At 38.4% G+C, this 13096-nt stretch overlaps 2 protein-coding genes across 4 annotated transcripts; one reads left to right on the top strand and one right to left on the bottom strand.

Moving 5' to 3' along the window:
• The first annotated feature begins 352 nt into the window (after positions 1-352).
• Positions 353-1694, top strand: LOC137960316 (uncharacterized). Its single transcript, XM_068807906.1, has 2 exons — positions 353-929; positions 1316-1694. The coding sequence occupies exons 1-2, from the start codon at positions 353-355 to the stop codon at positions 1525-1527; spliced, it is 789 nt and encodes a 262-aa protein (XP_068664007.1). The 3' UTR covers positions 1528-1694.
• A 796-nt stretch (positions 1695-2490) lies between these two features.
• Positions 2491-11472, bottom strand: LOC137959178 (uncharacterized). 3 transcript variants are annotated; one of them, XM_068806531.1, is made up of 9 exons: positions 10972-11472; positions 10197-10362; positions 9994-10118; positions 9619-9878; positions 7638-7779; positions 6629-7000; positions 6414-6545; positions 5177-5305; positions 2491-5078 (listed from the first exon to the last, which is right to left on the bottom strand). In XM_068806531.1, the coding sequence occupies exons 1-9, from the start codon at positions 11101-11103 to the stop codon at positions 2793-2795; spliced, it is 3744 nt and encodes a 1247-aa protein (XP_068662632.1). In that variant the 5' UTR covers positions 11104-11472; the 3' UTR covers positions 2491-2792. The 3 variants fall into 3 exon arrangements, with proteins under 3 accessions (XP_068662632.1, XP_068662630.1, XP_068662631.1); XM_068806529.1 differs by having other exon boundaries at positions 9994-10362; XM_068806530.1 differs by having other exon boundaries at positions 7638-7755; positions 9994-10362.
• Between the last annotated feature and the right edge of the window lie 1624 nt (positions 11473-13096).

The raw sequence follows: 13096 nt of genomic DNA, 5'->3' as shown, positions 1-13096 counted from the left end.
AGTGCGGTGCGGGGAGAGGTACTGAGCAGTGAGCACCATCTTCTGAACCGGACAAAAATGGGCCAGGTCCGACGACCATGACCTGGACTCACTTGTCAGACCGGACTTGTTTTCCTAGATTAACCTCGTTGGCTTGCCTCGTGTGGCTTATCATACCTTATGTGAAGCCTACCTAATAAATAGAGCAACAAGGTTCTATGCATGGGTCAATTTGATGTGCAAATTGTCTATGAAGGAATTGGACCTTAATGGGCCGAAAGACTGGGCCTACATATTCGGTTTAGGGCCTATTAACAGGACGGCGTCGTTTATAAACGCCCTCCAAATCCCTTAAACCTCGCAGACGGCAACAATGGGTCCGCTTTCTGTCTCTCCTCATCTCTTCACCCCCAGAACGCTCATTTCTCTGGCGCCTCCGCTCTCGGTAAGGCCCTTTTCCTCAAGCAAGTTGCACCCCTCTTCATCTCGCTCCCTAATCTCTCTCCCCCTTTCACCCCGATTTCGGTCCTTCTGCACTTCCACCGATTGGCCGGTAATCAAATTCGAAGAGGTCGTCGAGCAAGACTGGTCGTTTCTTGAAACCGACGAGATAAATTCCGAGTCGGAGCAGAGTCGGAAGGCGCAGAAGATAATTTCAGCTGCAGATTTGGGCGAGAGTTCTAGGGTTTTAGTTTCGTTGGGAACCGAAGATTTGGTTGACCGGTTGGTCGAATCGTCGAAGTGTTCGCTGCTTTTGGTCGTGCATTACTCGTTGTTGTCTCTGGCGTTGATCAAGGAGAAATACGACGCGGTTCGGTGCTGGCAAGGGGAGTTGGTGGAGGTGTCGGAGGAATGGGCCCCGTTTGATGTGGTGTTCATTCCTCACTTGCCTGTTTTGAACTTCTCGCTGGATCGGATATTTGGAGTTCTCGCTGAACGCTGTTTGCCGGGTAAATGTTACTTGTTTTGTTTGATCCATCCAAGAACTGTGGCTGATTTATAGAAGCGTATAACCATGAAAGCTGATCTTTTAGCTTCAGACGGGAAGTTCCAGTGTCCTCTATATCCTGAAATCTCTATCGGATAACTACTATTTAGACAATTCCGAGGAAATTGTTTTGGAAATACAAGGCCTGATAGAATGGTCGAAGAGCCATGGTTGAAATTCATGAAACAACATGGCAAAATTTCATTGATTCCATTACTATTAAGGTTCCTTTCTGTTTTTCTGACATTAGTGTCTTACGATTTCTGCAGGAAGAGTTTTCTCTTCCATGGAAGTGTCAGTTTGTGCTTATTTCACCGTCTCAGAGATTCTAACATGCAGCTTATACAGGTTGCAGAGTGGTGATGAGTCATACCCAAGGGCGGGCGATTATAGAGCAGCAACGGCAACAACATCCCGACTTAGTAACGCTCGATTTGCCTGACAGGAATACTCTGGAGAAGACTGCATCTGATCATTTGTTTCAGATAATTGATTTTGTAGACGAACCCACTTTCTATCTTGCCGTTTTGAAGTTCTGTAAGGAAGATGATTCCGGTTAGACTGGTATTACTGCTACACGTCAGGGGATTCTTCTGTTCTAAAAAATGGTGGAAATTGCAGGGATTGGTGATGCTGGTTGTTGTATATGGATTGATTTAACTTTTAAAGTTGCAATTTGCGGGACTGACGTGATTGCAGGGATGAAAAACAAAAGAAAGTTGATAGATGTTATGGTTATGCTGTGCCTCTCTTGTTCGACAATGCTGTTAAGTAACCTATGATTCTTAGGAATTTAGCTCTGGAATTCCTGAGCCACGATTCAGTATGAAAAGAATCAGAGCCGTTATTACTGAGGATTTAAAGGGGGCAAATTCAATCCAAATCCAACTTAATTAATTTAGATAGTTTTTAAATTATAATTATATTATTAAACATTAAAATAGATTGTTATATCAAATGGGATTTATTAGTATTGTTATTTATACAATTGTAGGCATAAAAAATTAATCACCAGTTTGACTGATTGGTCAAAACTATTTTAGACAGTCAAACATTGAGGTTTTGTTGAAATAGTCCACTAGAAAAATCAAATTAGAGAAGAAGACTACCAAACCACAACACAAACAAATGAGATGGCACGTGGTGACATATAGCATTGTATGAGAGTTATACCTAAGTAAAAGAAGTGACACTTGTGTAACATATAACTTCTTTTTGTTAGAATGTTGAAATCTGTAACCCTAGTCATGAAAATTGAATCCAAAACCTCACACTAAAAACCACCATGTGACCATTAAACTAAAGATCCAATCCGCACAACTTTAAGACTTTCACCCTCTATTTTAGGATGCTAGATGTCTTCTTTCTTTGGATATTTGAACTAAGGAGCTCGATATCATTTACAAGAGTATGACAATAATCTTTTGCGGAATCCACAAAAATCACTGAAGAACACAATAGAATTGATATTTTAAAGAGATGGTGATAAATTAAAACTAGTTTTTAGGAATCAAATGTTCTGCTGGATAAATCAAAGACCTCTTATACTACAAATCATTGTCATTAACATCGGTAATATCAAAATACTGATCTCATAAAAGAAATTTTTTAAATATAGTATCTTACCTCGCAGTATTTATCTTCTCTACACTCGAAAAAAGATGAATGGGAATCAAAGTCAATCAAGGGTGAATATTACCTAATTGAAATTCTGAAAGAACGCAATCCTCTAATAGATTACAAGCTCTCAAACTTTCTTAGCTGAAGCAGGTAACACGGAAGACAACACTCTCCAGCAATCTTCTGCACCTTATTCAAGATCGTGTCAGAAGAATGGGAACTTGGAACCGTTGCTTGCAGCAAACAAGCTATATTCTTCCACAGATGTCGGTTTTTCGGAGAAAGGATGATCTACCTGAACAGGAGCTCCTGCCAGTTTTGAAAGTTCTTGTACAGAGTAGTCATCTTTCACAGGTGCTGAGACTGGGCCTCCAAAATGGAACAATGAAAAGTTTGAACATTCATCACGGAATTTAGCAGTTGTTTCTTCTTTCCCATTGTTGGGGCTTAGTTTATCATCAGGAAGTGGCCCTTTGATAGGGCACTCACAGATTTCTGTAGCAGCAACACTGTTGGCTTCTTGGTCTCGACCTGACGCAAAATGCTCCGTTTGATCCTTACAGTTCACAGAATTGGCCTTGTTGGTCATCTGGTAAAGTGGTATACGGCCCACATTGAGCACAGAAGTTGCCACAGGTTGCAAAGTTGCACCACACTGCAAAGATAAATGAGATGACCTGTTTGCAGATAGACCATAACCAAGGGGACCTGCAAAAAGATAGCGATTAGGCTGGGAAAACTGCACCAATCCACTAGTAGGACCTGTTGCCCATGATGCAGGAGTCTGATGATAATAAGCCATTGCCGAATGCGGAGGAAACGGTGGCAGGTGTACACTATGATTGTGCATCTGTAGCATGTGCAGTTGTTGCAAACCCGTGTCAACCATGACTCTACCATCGCCGGACCTATGGGCATTTTTAAGAGGCTGGTCTTCAGTCAAGCTGGCTTCTTTGCAGTAAGTAGTCCCATTGATAAAAGACTCTGGCCCATTTCCTTTGATTTTTCCTTCTACATCATTGAGGCAATTGCGATATGGATCCTCAATACATGTGGAAGTTTCTCTACCTTTTGACTGCTGGCTTGCATCTTCGGAGTCTGAAGTACATGAAGATTCAGCATTTTGAGCACCTGATGATCCGGTTGTGCTGTCTCCTTCACTAAGACATGATGAGCAGTTATCTGAACTAGAAGAACTCAATGCAGGTTCAGGAGTGACAACATGCAATCCAAGTTCTTCACTAGCCCCATTTTTGAAGTAATAACATGACTGTGGAGTCAAGCCAAATTCATTCTTACAGCCATCTTGTGAGCTTAGATTAGAAAATTTGGTTGATTTCTTCTCACTGTAATCATTTTGACTGTTTTTTGAAGTATCAGAAATTCTGTAGCTGCAATTATCCTCAACTGACTTTTGGATGTCAGCCGGTTGTCTAAAAGCTTTCTCATCCCCATCAGATGACCTGAATGCAACATCAGGGGCTGAGTTACTTCGGGGGTATCTTTTTCGTGATTCTGTTGGTTCCCATACCTTCTTGGTGTGAAGTACCTCACCTCTACCTGGAGGAATGCCGCCATTTGTGATTTTAGCCTTAGAAGTTGCACAACTATCCAGCACATACCCCTGGTTGGACTTACTATTGAGATAGAAGGGCCTTGTTGTCACATCTGACCCTGGATCCAAATTATTGGCATTCTTGAAATCCCTAGCTGATCTGGTTACAGAAACATAGGTTCCATCCTTTGGTCTGTAACCAATATGTTTGTTACAACTGCAAGAATGAGATTCATATCTGCCACGTATCTTGTTGCCAGTGCAGTGAAACTTTTCCCCAAACTTGGCTCCACAATTTCGGGGATTGGACTTCATGGTGTTGTTTCTTATAGGCCTATGCATCCCATTGCTGCCTCTTGAAGAAGTCAGCATGTGACCATATGACCTTGTTTCTGAGTCATACGCATATGCATTGCCCTCACCAACCGAAAAGGACCGCCTCCTATCACACCATTTAGAAGCCAAGTCAGTTGAATCTTTCCTGAACCTCAATTTCCGACGACAGGATTTGGACTGCTCCATCATGAATGAACCATTAGTATCCCTTAGACTAAGGTCATCATCAACATGGCATGGTTGATAATGTAGACTGTCATCTTCATTTTCTAGTTCTCCTTTCAGATCAATAAATCCATTGGATGATTGTGCATCGACATTATCAGATGAAACAGGACTGGATAGTGTATTCTCTCCTGTTTCACTGATTGAATCCCCAGAGTTGGAGATGTTATTTTGCTCTTCATGAACACCCAAGCAGGACTCTTTTCCAGACAAATCTGATGCACTTGAAACTTGCTTTGGATCCACACATTTTCTGTCTTTACCCTTTAGCCTTTCCTTTCTTCTGAGCTTCTTCTCTCTTTCCTTTGTTCTTCTCCGCTCTTTGCGCTCCTCCTCCTCTTGTTTTTCTTTCTCTTCTTCTTCAAGAAGCTTGATCTGTATGTTGAAGTAATTTTTAAATAACTGATATCCATCACACAGGAATTTTGAGTTCATTCTCATAGATATCCTTAACCCGAAAATTTCTGCATTACCTGTTTTTCTAAAGTAATGATTTCCTTGCATGCAACATGAACGCGCTCTTCCAGCAACTTTAGGGCTAAACATACAAATATGCTATGTGCATTTTGCCGAGCCGTACCCTCTCTGAAAGCCTTTTCAACCTGAGTGGTAGAGCCATATCAGATTTTTTGGTAATAAGGATCCATATGAGATACTAATAACATCAACAAAAATATCATTAACAATTCCATGAGAAAGATTAGATTCAATTTATCCACGCATTGCCTTCTTGAGACAATTAGTTATAGTCTTGGATCCTGCCTAGACTACAACAAATTTATATCCAAAATAAAATGTCAGAATGAGAAAGAATCAGTGTAAAAAAATACATTATTTTTATATTTTCAAACAAAAACTAATTTAACTATTTTTGTGTGTGCAAGTGTGATTTTCAGAAAAGAAGTTCACTTCAGGACATCTTTGTGTGTGCAAGTGTGAATTTTAGTGCTTTGCCTTTCTAAGAAGGGAATCTTCTAAAACATAAATCACTTTTCAAGTCCCACAATGACTTTCAATGTTCTTAACAAAGGAGAAAGTGAGACCCAGAACAGAGCCTATGATTAAAAGTTGGAGATTTTCGTCATCATATTTTACCCTCAGTACCCCATAATGGTACACAAAGCTCTAAATAAAGGGACATTACTTGTGCTTGGAACTTTCATTCTAATAGTTTCATACACAACAGTAATTCCAGTTTAAATTAGAGAGGAATTGCACCCCACACCTCATATTTGTAACTAGAAACCCCCAGTGGCTATTGAGCCCAAGGCCCAATCTACATCACTATAGTCGTTGAAAGCAACTTTATTTTTTCTATACTTGCAGAGTACCATTTCATTTGTGAGAGAAAGTTAATAGAATTCCAGTTCTTAGAAAGAAGTAATTTCAAGACTAAGTAACACTGTCATTATCAAAAAACAAAAAAAGGGCATAGTAACATTTTGATTTATATTTTCCCCAAAAACAAATTCCACATCTTATATCCTTTTCTTTCTTTTCTTCCTTTTTTGGCAGTGGTGCACAGGGAAGAGACGAGACCAAAACTCTGCATCTTGGTAATAGAAATACAAAAGATATATAGCTTCAGTATGAAGTCACATATGCATGTATAAAAAAAAAAAAGTCACATATGCACTAACTCCCTATGCTTCCTAAAATGGACAAGGTCTTAATTGATGCCTGACAGTAACTTGAAGTACCAAAACAAACCTGATCTTTGAAAATAACAGTTGCAGCATCTAAGAGAAACTCCCGAGCTAGTTCAGGACTCTTTGCATGTTTTTGAGGACGTGAGCTGTCTCCATCTGGATCACTCCCATCTTTGTCCATAGAATCATCGTCCTATATGTGATACAAGATATTTCGTTCAAAAAGGAAAACAACCAACCTTACATTGAACCATAGGATATCAAACCACTGATTACCTCTTCTTCTTCAGCTTCTTCAGCATGTTCAAAAAACCTCCGGATACTTTCTCCCTTTGTTATTGTGACAAAACCATCACCAACAATAAGTCTACGATGAACACATGGTTGGCCTTTCAAAGCATGCGCTTTTACAGAAAATTCAGTGCATCGACCATCAAGCCTCCAAGCTCTGAGTGTGATAAAGCATGAACTTAGACCACCAAGGTCAAGACCGTTCACTTCAACATTACCATTCAACCCAACATTTTCAAACTCCAAAATGTCGGATTTTCCTTCTCCTGTTCCAACAGCCCATTCAAAATGGTGATATGTTCCTACAGTGTCAGTAAAGGATTGGTGCCAATCAGCTTGGACTGTGTCAATAGACACCTGCAAGAATAACGTTATAGGAAAATCAGTTCAATCATTTTAGAACTCCTACAACTCACAAACCTAAGATTTCAAGCATTAGGATTCTCACTACAGTTAAAGATGATGGGCATGTAAATTGGAAATATTAATCGTGGAAGATCCTGCTGTCTGCTACCTCTTTGTCTGAGTATTCTCCAATTACTAATAGACCATACAATCAAATCAATGAACAATCCAAAATCTCTATTAAGAAGCTTCACTGTAGTTGGATCACACTCTAGGCATCCCCATACAAAGTTTTACTATGACAAATTCTTAATTTCTATTGCCATAATCTTTAAAAATAATAATGTATAACTATAATCCAATTGAATTCATTCAACTGGAAATGATTTTACAAATATTTCACATCCTTGCTGGGCGGTAGTAAATCCTGCCTGAGTTCTAGCAGTCAGTGCACACACTCTGCATTTACATACACTTTGTCCACTGAAAGATTTATCTTAATGGAACCCCTTTTCTCAAAGTTATCCAAAAAAATACACAGCCAGTATTGAAATTGGATAGTAGATATGATCACCTAGAGGATTGATTAAAGATAAATAAGAAGGTCAACAACAGAAGTGCACTTATTAGAAGGGTAACAGTTATATACCTCATACTGAAAGGCAGTATCTGCGACACAAAACCAATTAGTGCAACGAGGTTCCCGGCGCATGCGCTTCAATTCCTTGAGCTCCTTGAATTCACGAATTACATTTCTTCTGCAATCTCTGCAAAATCTCTTGCTGTCAAACCTGTGGACACAGAGACGAATGCTCAAGACTGACAACAATCTAAACATTAAATACACATCACGACTGTTAGCCAGTCTCTGTAAAAGACTGGAGCACCAAAACTGAGTCTTGTATTCATCTAGAAGCAACGGATAGGTTGGTAACATCTGCATGGAACTTGCCATGACTACATAGAGCCTTGTTGTTTGATTTAGTTCAATCATAAGAACCAATTCAAAAATTATCACAAAATTTATATAACGAAAAGTGATAATATAGATAAAGAAAAAAGCAAAGTCACCTCAAGGAACTATCAGGATGTTAGATTGCTCACTTGCTAATCATCCCCCACAGATAATAAGCATGGCCCACTCAATTGCCACCATCTATTCAGCCTCTAGTGGTGACAATAGATTGACATAGCAATTCAAACATAAGCTAGACATATAGGAAGTCCTCATTTTTAGTTGTTACTGAACATAATTGGGAAGAGCATTTTTTTTTTTAATGTTGATTGCTCTAACAGAATGATGATGATCATGGCTACTCAGCTCAGCACCCCTCAGGAATCATTTTATCCCTCCACCTTCTGGGAAGATAGCTTTAGGGATAAGTCTTAGTACATTCTCTAATTTGTAACTCTACAAACCTTTTTTTCAATAATTGTAACCTTTAGTCTTATTTCCGTAAAACTGGAGTAACCAAAACACTACACCTATGAACACAAAAAACTCATCATTTTTCTTGGCATTTTATTCCTTCCAGCTCTTTTCCTTTTCCCAAATTCAAGGACTTGTAGTTGGCCCGTGGCTTTTTATTTTTATTTTTTCTTTTCAAGTATAGTTAGTCAATCTTCCACTCTGAAGAACTTCATGCTTTCTTCGGAAAGGCACACTGAAGAAGAATAATTGTCCAACCAAAATGCCTTTTGTTAAAAACTTCCTAGTATACACGACAGACAACCATGACAAGTTAATTACTTATGTTTAAATAATCTAAAGAAATATTTGCATGGTTACAAACAGAAATCATAATAAAATGAACCTGAAGTAACACAAAAAACACTAATCCAATAATATGCTAGATACTGCAACTCGGTTAAGAATCGATTGAAAAAAAAAAAAAAAAGAAGAAGAAACAACAGGAGTTCAGGTAATTCAATAGTATTGTTTCACTAAAGTTATTCCACAAGTAGGTTACATATACCCCTCCACAATTAAAAGCTTCATATCAGCTTGGCTGCAGAGTTTTCTATGTGCCAATGCACTTTTTCACTCCCATTCATAGGAAATAGTGTGAATCTTTAAAAATCTGTAGTACATAAATGGATCAAAGTTAAGGTACAATTATTCTCTCTGTCAGAGTTAAGTTTAAGGTGGTATAATCGAAGGAAATACTGTAGGCATTTGAAACTAATCAAACAGCTAGGGTTGATGTACCCTTTCAGGGTGGACACAACAAAGAATCTACAACATAAAGCTATCATATTGTATTAGAGACATCTTACAGGATTCTATGTTTGCTTGTGTTAATGGTGCTAGGTTCAACTTGAAATTCATTAATTTGGACAAATCCAATGCAACCACCCCCTCCCACCTCAAAAGTTCAAGGTCCAAGTAAGTTTTGCTCTGTGTCAGAAAAGATACAGCTAGAGAAACATTAATGACAGTAGCAACTTCAGAACCTGTACATTATGTTTTTGTTTCTTCACTTTTGCTACTAAAGACAAGCCAACTTCAGCGACAACATCTCTGTTAGTTATGCAGAAGTTACAAATCAGATATGCTCCTTATGCTCCTTAGAACAGGGTGAAGAATCAAAAGAAAAGTAAGCACACATATTACAGATAAGGTAACTTACCGATACATGAGCCTTTCAATACAATCTTCCTCCTTCATTCGTAGAAGAGAATGCCGAGTTTCATCACTTAATGCTGACCAAAAATCCACCAGTGTATCACACGAAAGCCTTGCTGTGTGCAGAGCACATGTTTCACGAGTCCCATGCCCCCTCCCATAGCTAGCCATTCCTTGACTTATCCAACCCCGACCTCCACCACCGCATGCATCAGGATAGAGCAATTCCCGATCACGTTCTCTTGTACGAGCGCTATCAAATACCTGTATCAGAAGATATTAAAAATGTTGAAGTAATATAACTGATAAAGGTTACAATAACATAAGAAATAAGTTCATTGGCATTATAAGCAACTCATCAGGTTAACTATTTGCACACATTTTGAAGAGCCTTCAATGACCTCCCCTCTATGAAGCAATCTAAAAGAGTGAGTATCCCATCTCTGGTTGCCGCCAACCCTCCCCACGGATGCACTGATGGGTCTTGAACTTCATCTTGAGTGCCTAAACACATAAAACTGAATCCATTAACAATTTGCTTTTCGATAATTTTTGGTTTGAAAGGCAGGAATGGACCTCTACCTTCCTTCTGTAAAGACTTTCCATACATAACAATTTGGGTAAAACCTTCAAGCAGCAAACCATTGCACCTAGAACAATAAAGGTTCTTCCGAGCCTGCTCAAACAGTGTTTGTTTATCAATTCTCAGAAGATTCTGCCGTGCTTGAGGTGACAGTTCACTCCAAAACTGAAAATGGAGCAGCAAAACATTTGAGTCTCAAACAAGTTATGATAAAATTGTGACAGATTAATGATAATAATAGAAATAAGAGAAATATCGCTTCAGGAATTATTCACTTGTACTAAAACTTTGCTGCTTCCTCAATAAACTCCCCGTGCACACCAAATTTTTTCAATAGACAATAAAACAAATTCTCTGGTGCTAATTCAGAGGCATTAGAGAATGGAGAAAAGTGGATTCCTGCGTTTCTGATAAAAGTGCAACAGTTTGTACTTGATTATGAAGAAACTTCTCCAAATTAACCGAAACACTCATCCAGACCTAGAACTCACGAGTAGAAGACAAATAAAACAAAAGAGCCAATGTACACAAACTGCAAAATAAAATTAAATCTGAAGTGGATCTTATGGACCAGTAACTTGCATGAGTCAAATCCATGAATCAGTTTATCGTATTCAATAATCAGACTTATGCAATTTGCACTCAGTGTAGATATGTCTAATCCGCCGTTCACAATTCACACACAGCACAAAAGAACTGGACATCCATTTTTCGAACAAATATCAAACGGACACAAATTTACAATCATCCGCGACACGGAACAGAGAGAGGCACCTTCTGGAGCTGATCAAACGTGATATCGGTCCGATGCTTGGACCAGATTCCGTTCGCCGAGACTGATCCCGACGACGACAGATACGACGATGCATTTCCGATTGGCGCATTTTTCTGGATGAGGCCGGGCATTTTCTATTGCATTGAGGATCCCTCTCTTTGGCTTTCCATATCATATACAATTCCCGATACTCGATCCAATCGGATGAAAACAACGTCAAAACGGTGCCGATTGCGCGATTGAATTCTCAGAGATTCGATCAAGGTTTCTCCAATCCTGGAACCAGATCAAAACGAATTACACCAATGGCGATTGGCCGGGTTCTTTTTCCCGTGATTGCAAATTCGCGACACGATGCCTCCACGGATCGGCGTTTCGTAAAACCAAAGAGATGAATTTCGATGCGATTTTAGGGGTTTTTGTATTGGCAGATAGAAAGATTTATTGCGCTGTGTTTTTCAGCCTCAATACGGACGACCCCTATCGCGGGGGCTTTTGAGGAAGGGAGCTGGAGGAATACTTTTAACTTCTGTAAACACATATAATAAGGAGAAAAAAATGAAACTAAAGAGCGGCGAGCGTTACGGTGAGATGCGTCTCGTGCAGGCGATCACTGTCACTTTCGTTTCACCGTGACATAATAATGTCGCCAAGATGTGCAAGCCTTCACCTGGCGGGCCCCATCCCGTGATATCTACCTGATTGATTAATCCCTTATAAAAGAACGTGACCGTCCTAAAATATATCAATAATGCGGCATAATTGTTTTTGGGCAGAAATCATGCCATCTCGCCTAATAACTAAGATGCCTTGGACTCGGCCTAGTTTTCTGATTTTGATTCGGGACTCAGACTCATATACGTACAAATTTGAATGGATTGAGACTCATCGGTCTAACAAGATTAGACCGGCACCTAACTTGGTTCGAGATTCTCAGGAAACTTGCCCAAGTCTAAAGCTGCATGGTCGGATAGTAAATCTATAATCTGGATGGTTCCTTGTGCTTGCAGTTGGCGAGAAATGCATGAGAAGCTTCAGCTGGGTCCACTATGGTCAGCTTCAATTCACATATAGTATAGACCACGGGTGGGCATGAACATATTATATGTGCAAATTCTGATATGTTCTATAACACATGTATATTATAAGGAAAAAATAGCATGCACTTGTCCATGATTGTAAATATAATGAAGTAAGCGACCTTATAGTGTATTGTGTGACATATCATGGGTTATGTCGCACAAAACATTTAGATGATTGATAAACTATTTTTGTACCCATGCCCCTTCAAATACATGGGAATTTAGAGGGTTTTTGTTTTTTTCAACAAAGAAAATAGTAACCGATAAATGATTTTCTCATTATTTGGTTAATCTTGAGTAACAACAAATGTTCTGTATCCATTTTGCTCATGTGGTTAACACATAATTTAACTTTTGAAGTAGATGCTATTAGAACTGTATCATTCATTTAACCCAAAAAAGTTGTTATGTCTAGGTTCAATAAAGGGACCATTTTTGTGTGGCCATAAAAAAAAAAAAAAAAATCTCTTTGATCGATATTTCACTGGGAATGTTTTATATTTAAATAAAATAAATAACAATAAAAAATGGATTAGTATTTATGTCTATAGTAGGATCAAATAAAATATTTATAAATAATAAAAATAAGATAAACATGAGAAGTGAGTGACATAAAAATTATTTATATATATATTTTTTATTTATTTTTAAGCATCTAACCAATACTATCCAAAAGACTGACCTAGTAGGTAGCGGAAAGCCAAGTACTTAACCCAGGATCACAACATTTTCCCATTGTTTCCTATTGGGATAACAACAAATTCATTTTTTACCTTTTAAATAATCGTTGAAAATAAAAAAGAAATCAAACAAAAAAATTATATAAAAATAACATAAACTTTAGTAAATTTAGGTAAAAGGGAAAATGTTTCCACTCGACATTTTTCTTTCCATTGATCGGCACAAACAACTCCTAAATAAAATAAATAGAGATAAATTAGTTCCTTAAAATAGTGTTACATTTTAATAGTCAACTAGTGCTAACCACATTTCTTTGAATTTGCAAATCGATTTGTGATTTAGGCAGTTAGACTCATCGTTT

This window comes from Aristolochia californica, unplaced genomic scaffold (assembly GCF_029961685.1).
Source record: "Aristolochia californica isolate CCGP_79_NKW_82.1479 unplaced genomic scaffold, dmAriCali1.0.hap1 SCAF_3, whole genome shotgun sequence".
Lineage (NCBI taxonomy): Eukaryota > Viridiplantae > Streptophyta > Magnoliopsida > Piperales > Aristolochiaceae > Aristolochia > Aristolochia californica.
This window is presented reverse-complemented; position numbering and strand designations above follow the sequence as displayed.

What these genes read in the sequence shown, in the direction of transcription:
- LOC137959178 (XM_068806529.1), bottom strand. Translation starts at nt 11,103, where the DNA reads ATGCCCGGCCTCATCCAGAAAAATGCGCCAATCGGAAATGCATCGTCG. An exon ending in CGTTTGATCAGCTCCAGAAG is followed by an intron (nt 10,363 to 10,971) that starts GTGCCTCTCTCT and finishes CTCCATTTTCAG; the next exon opens with TTTTGGAGTGAACTGTCACC. An exon ending in CATTGAAGGCTCTTCAAAAT is followed by an intron (nt 9,879 to 9,993) that starts GTGTGCAAATAG and finishes CTTCTGATACAG; the next exon opens with GTATTTGATAGCGCTCGTAC.
- LOC137960316 (XM_068807906.1), top strand. Translation starts at nt 353, where the DNA reads ATGGGTCCGCTTTCTGTCTCTCCTCATCTCTTCACCCCCAGAACGCTC. An exon ending in CGCTGAACGCTGTTTGCCGG is followed by an intron (nt 930 to 1,315) that starts GTAAATGTTACT and finishes CAGCTTATACAG; the next exon opens with GTTGCAGAGTGGTGATGAGT.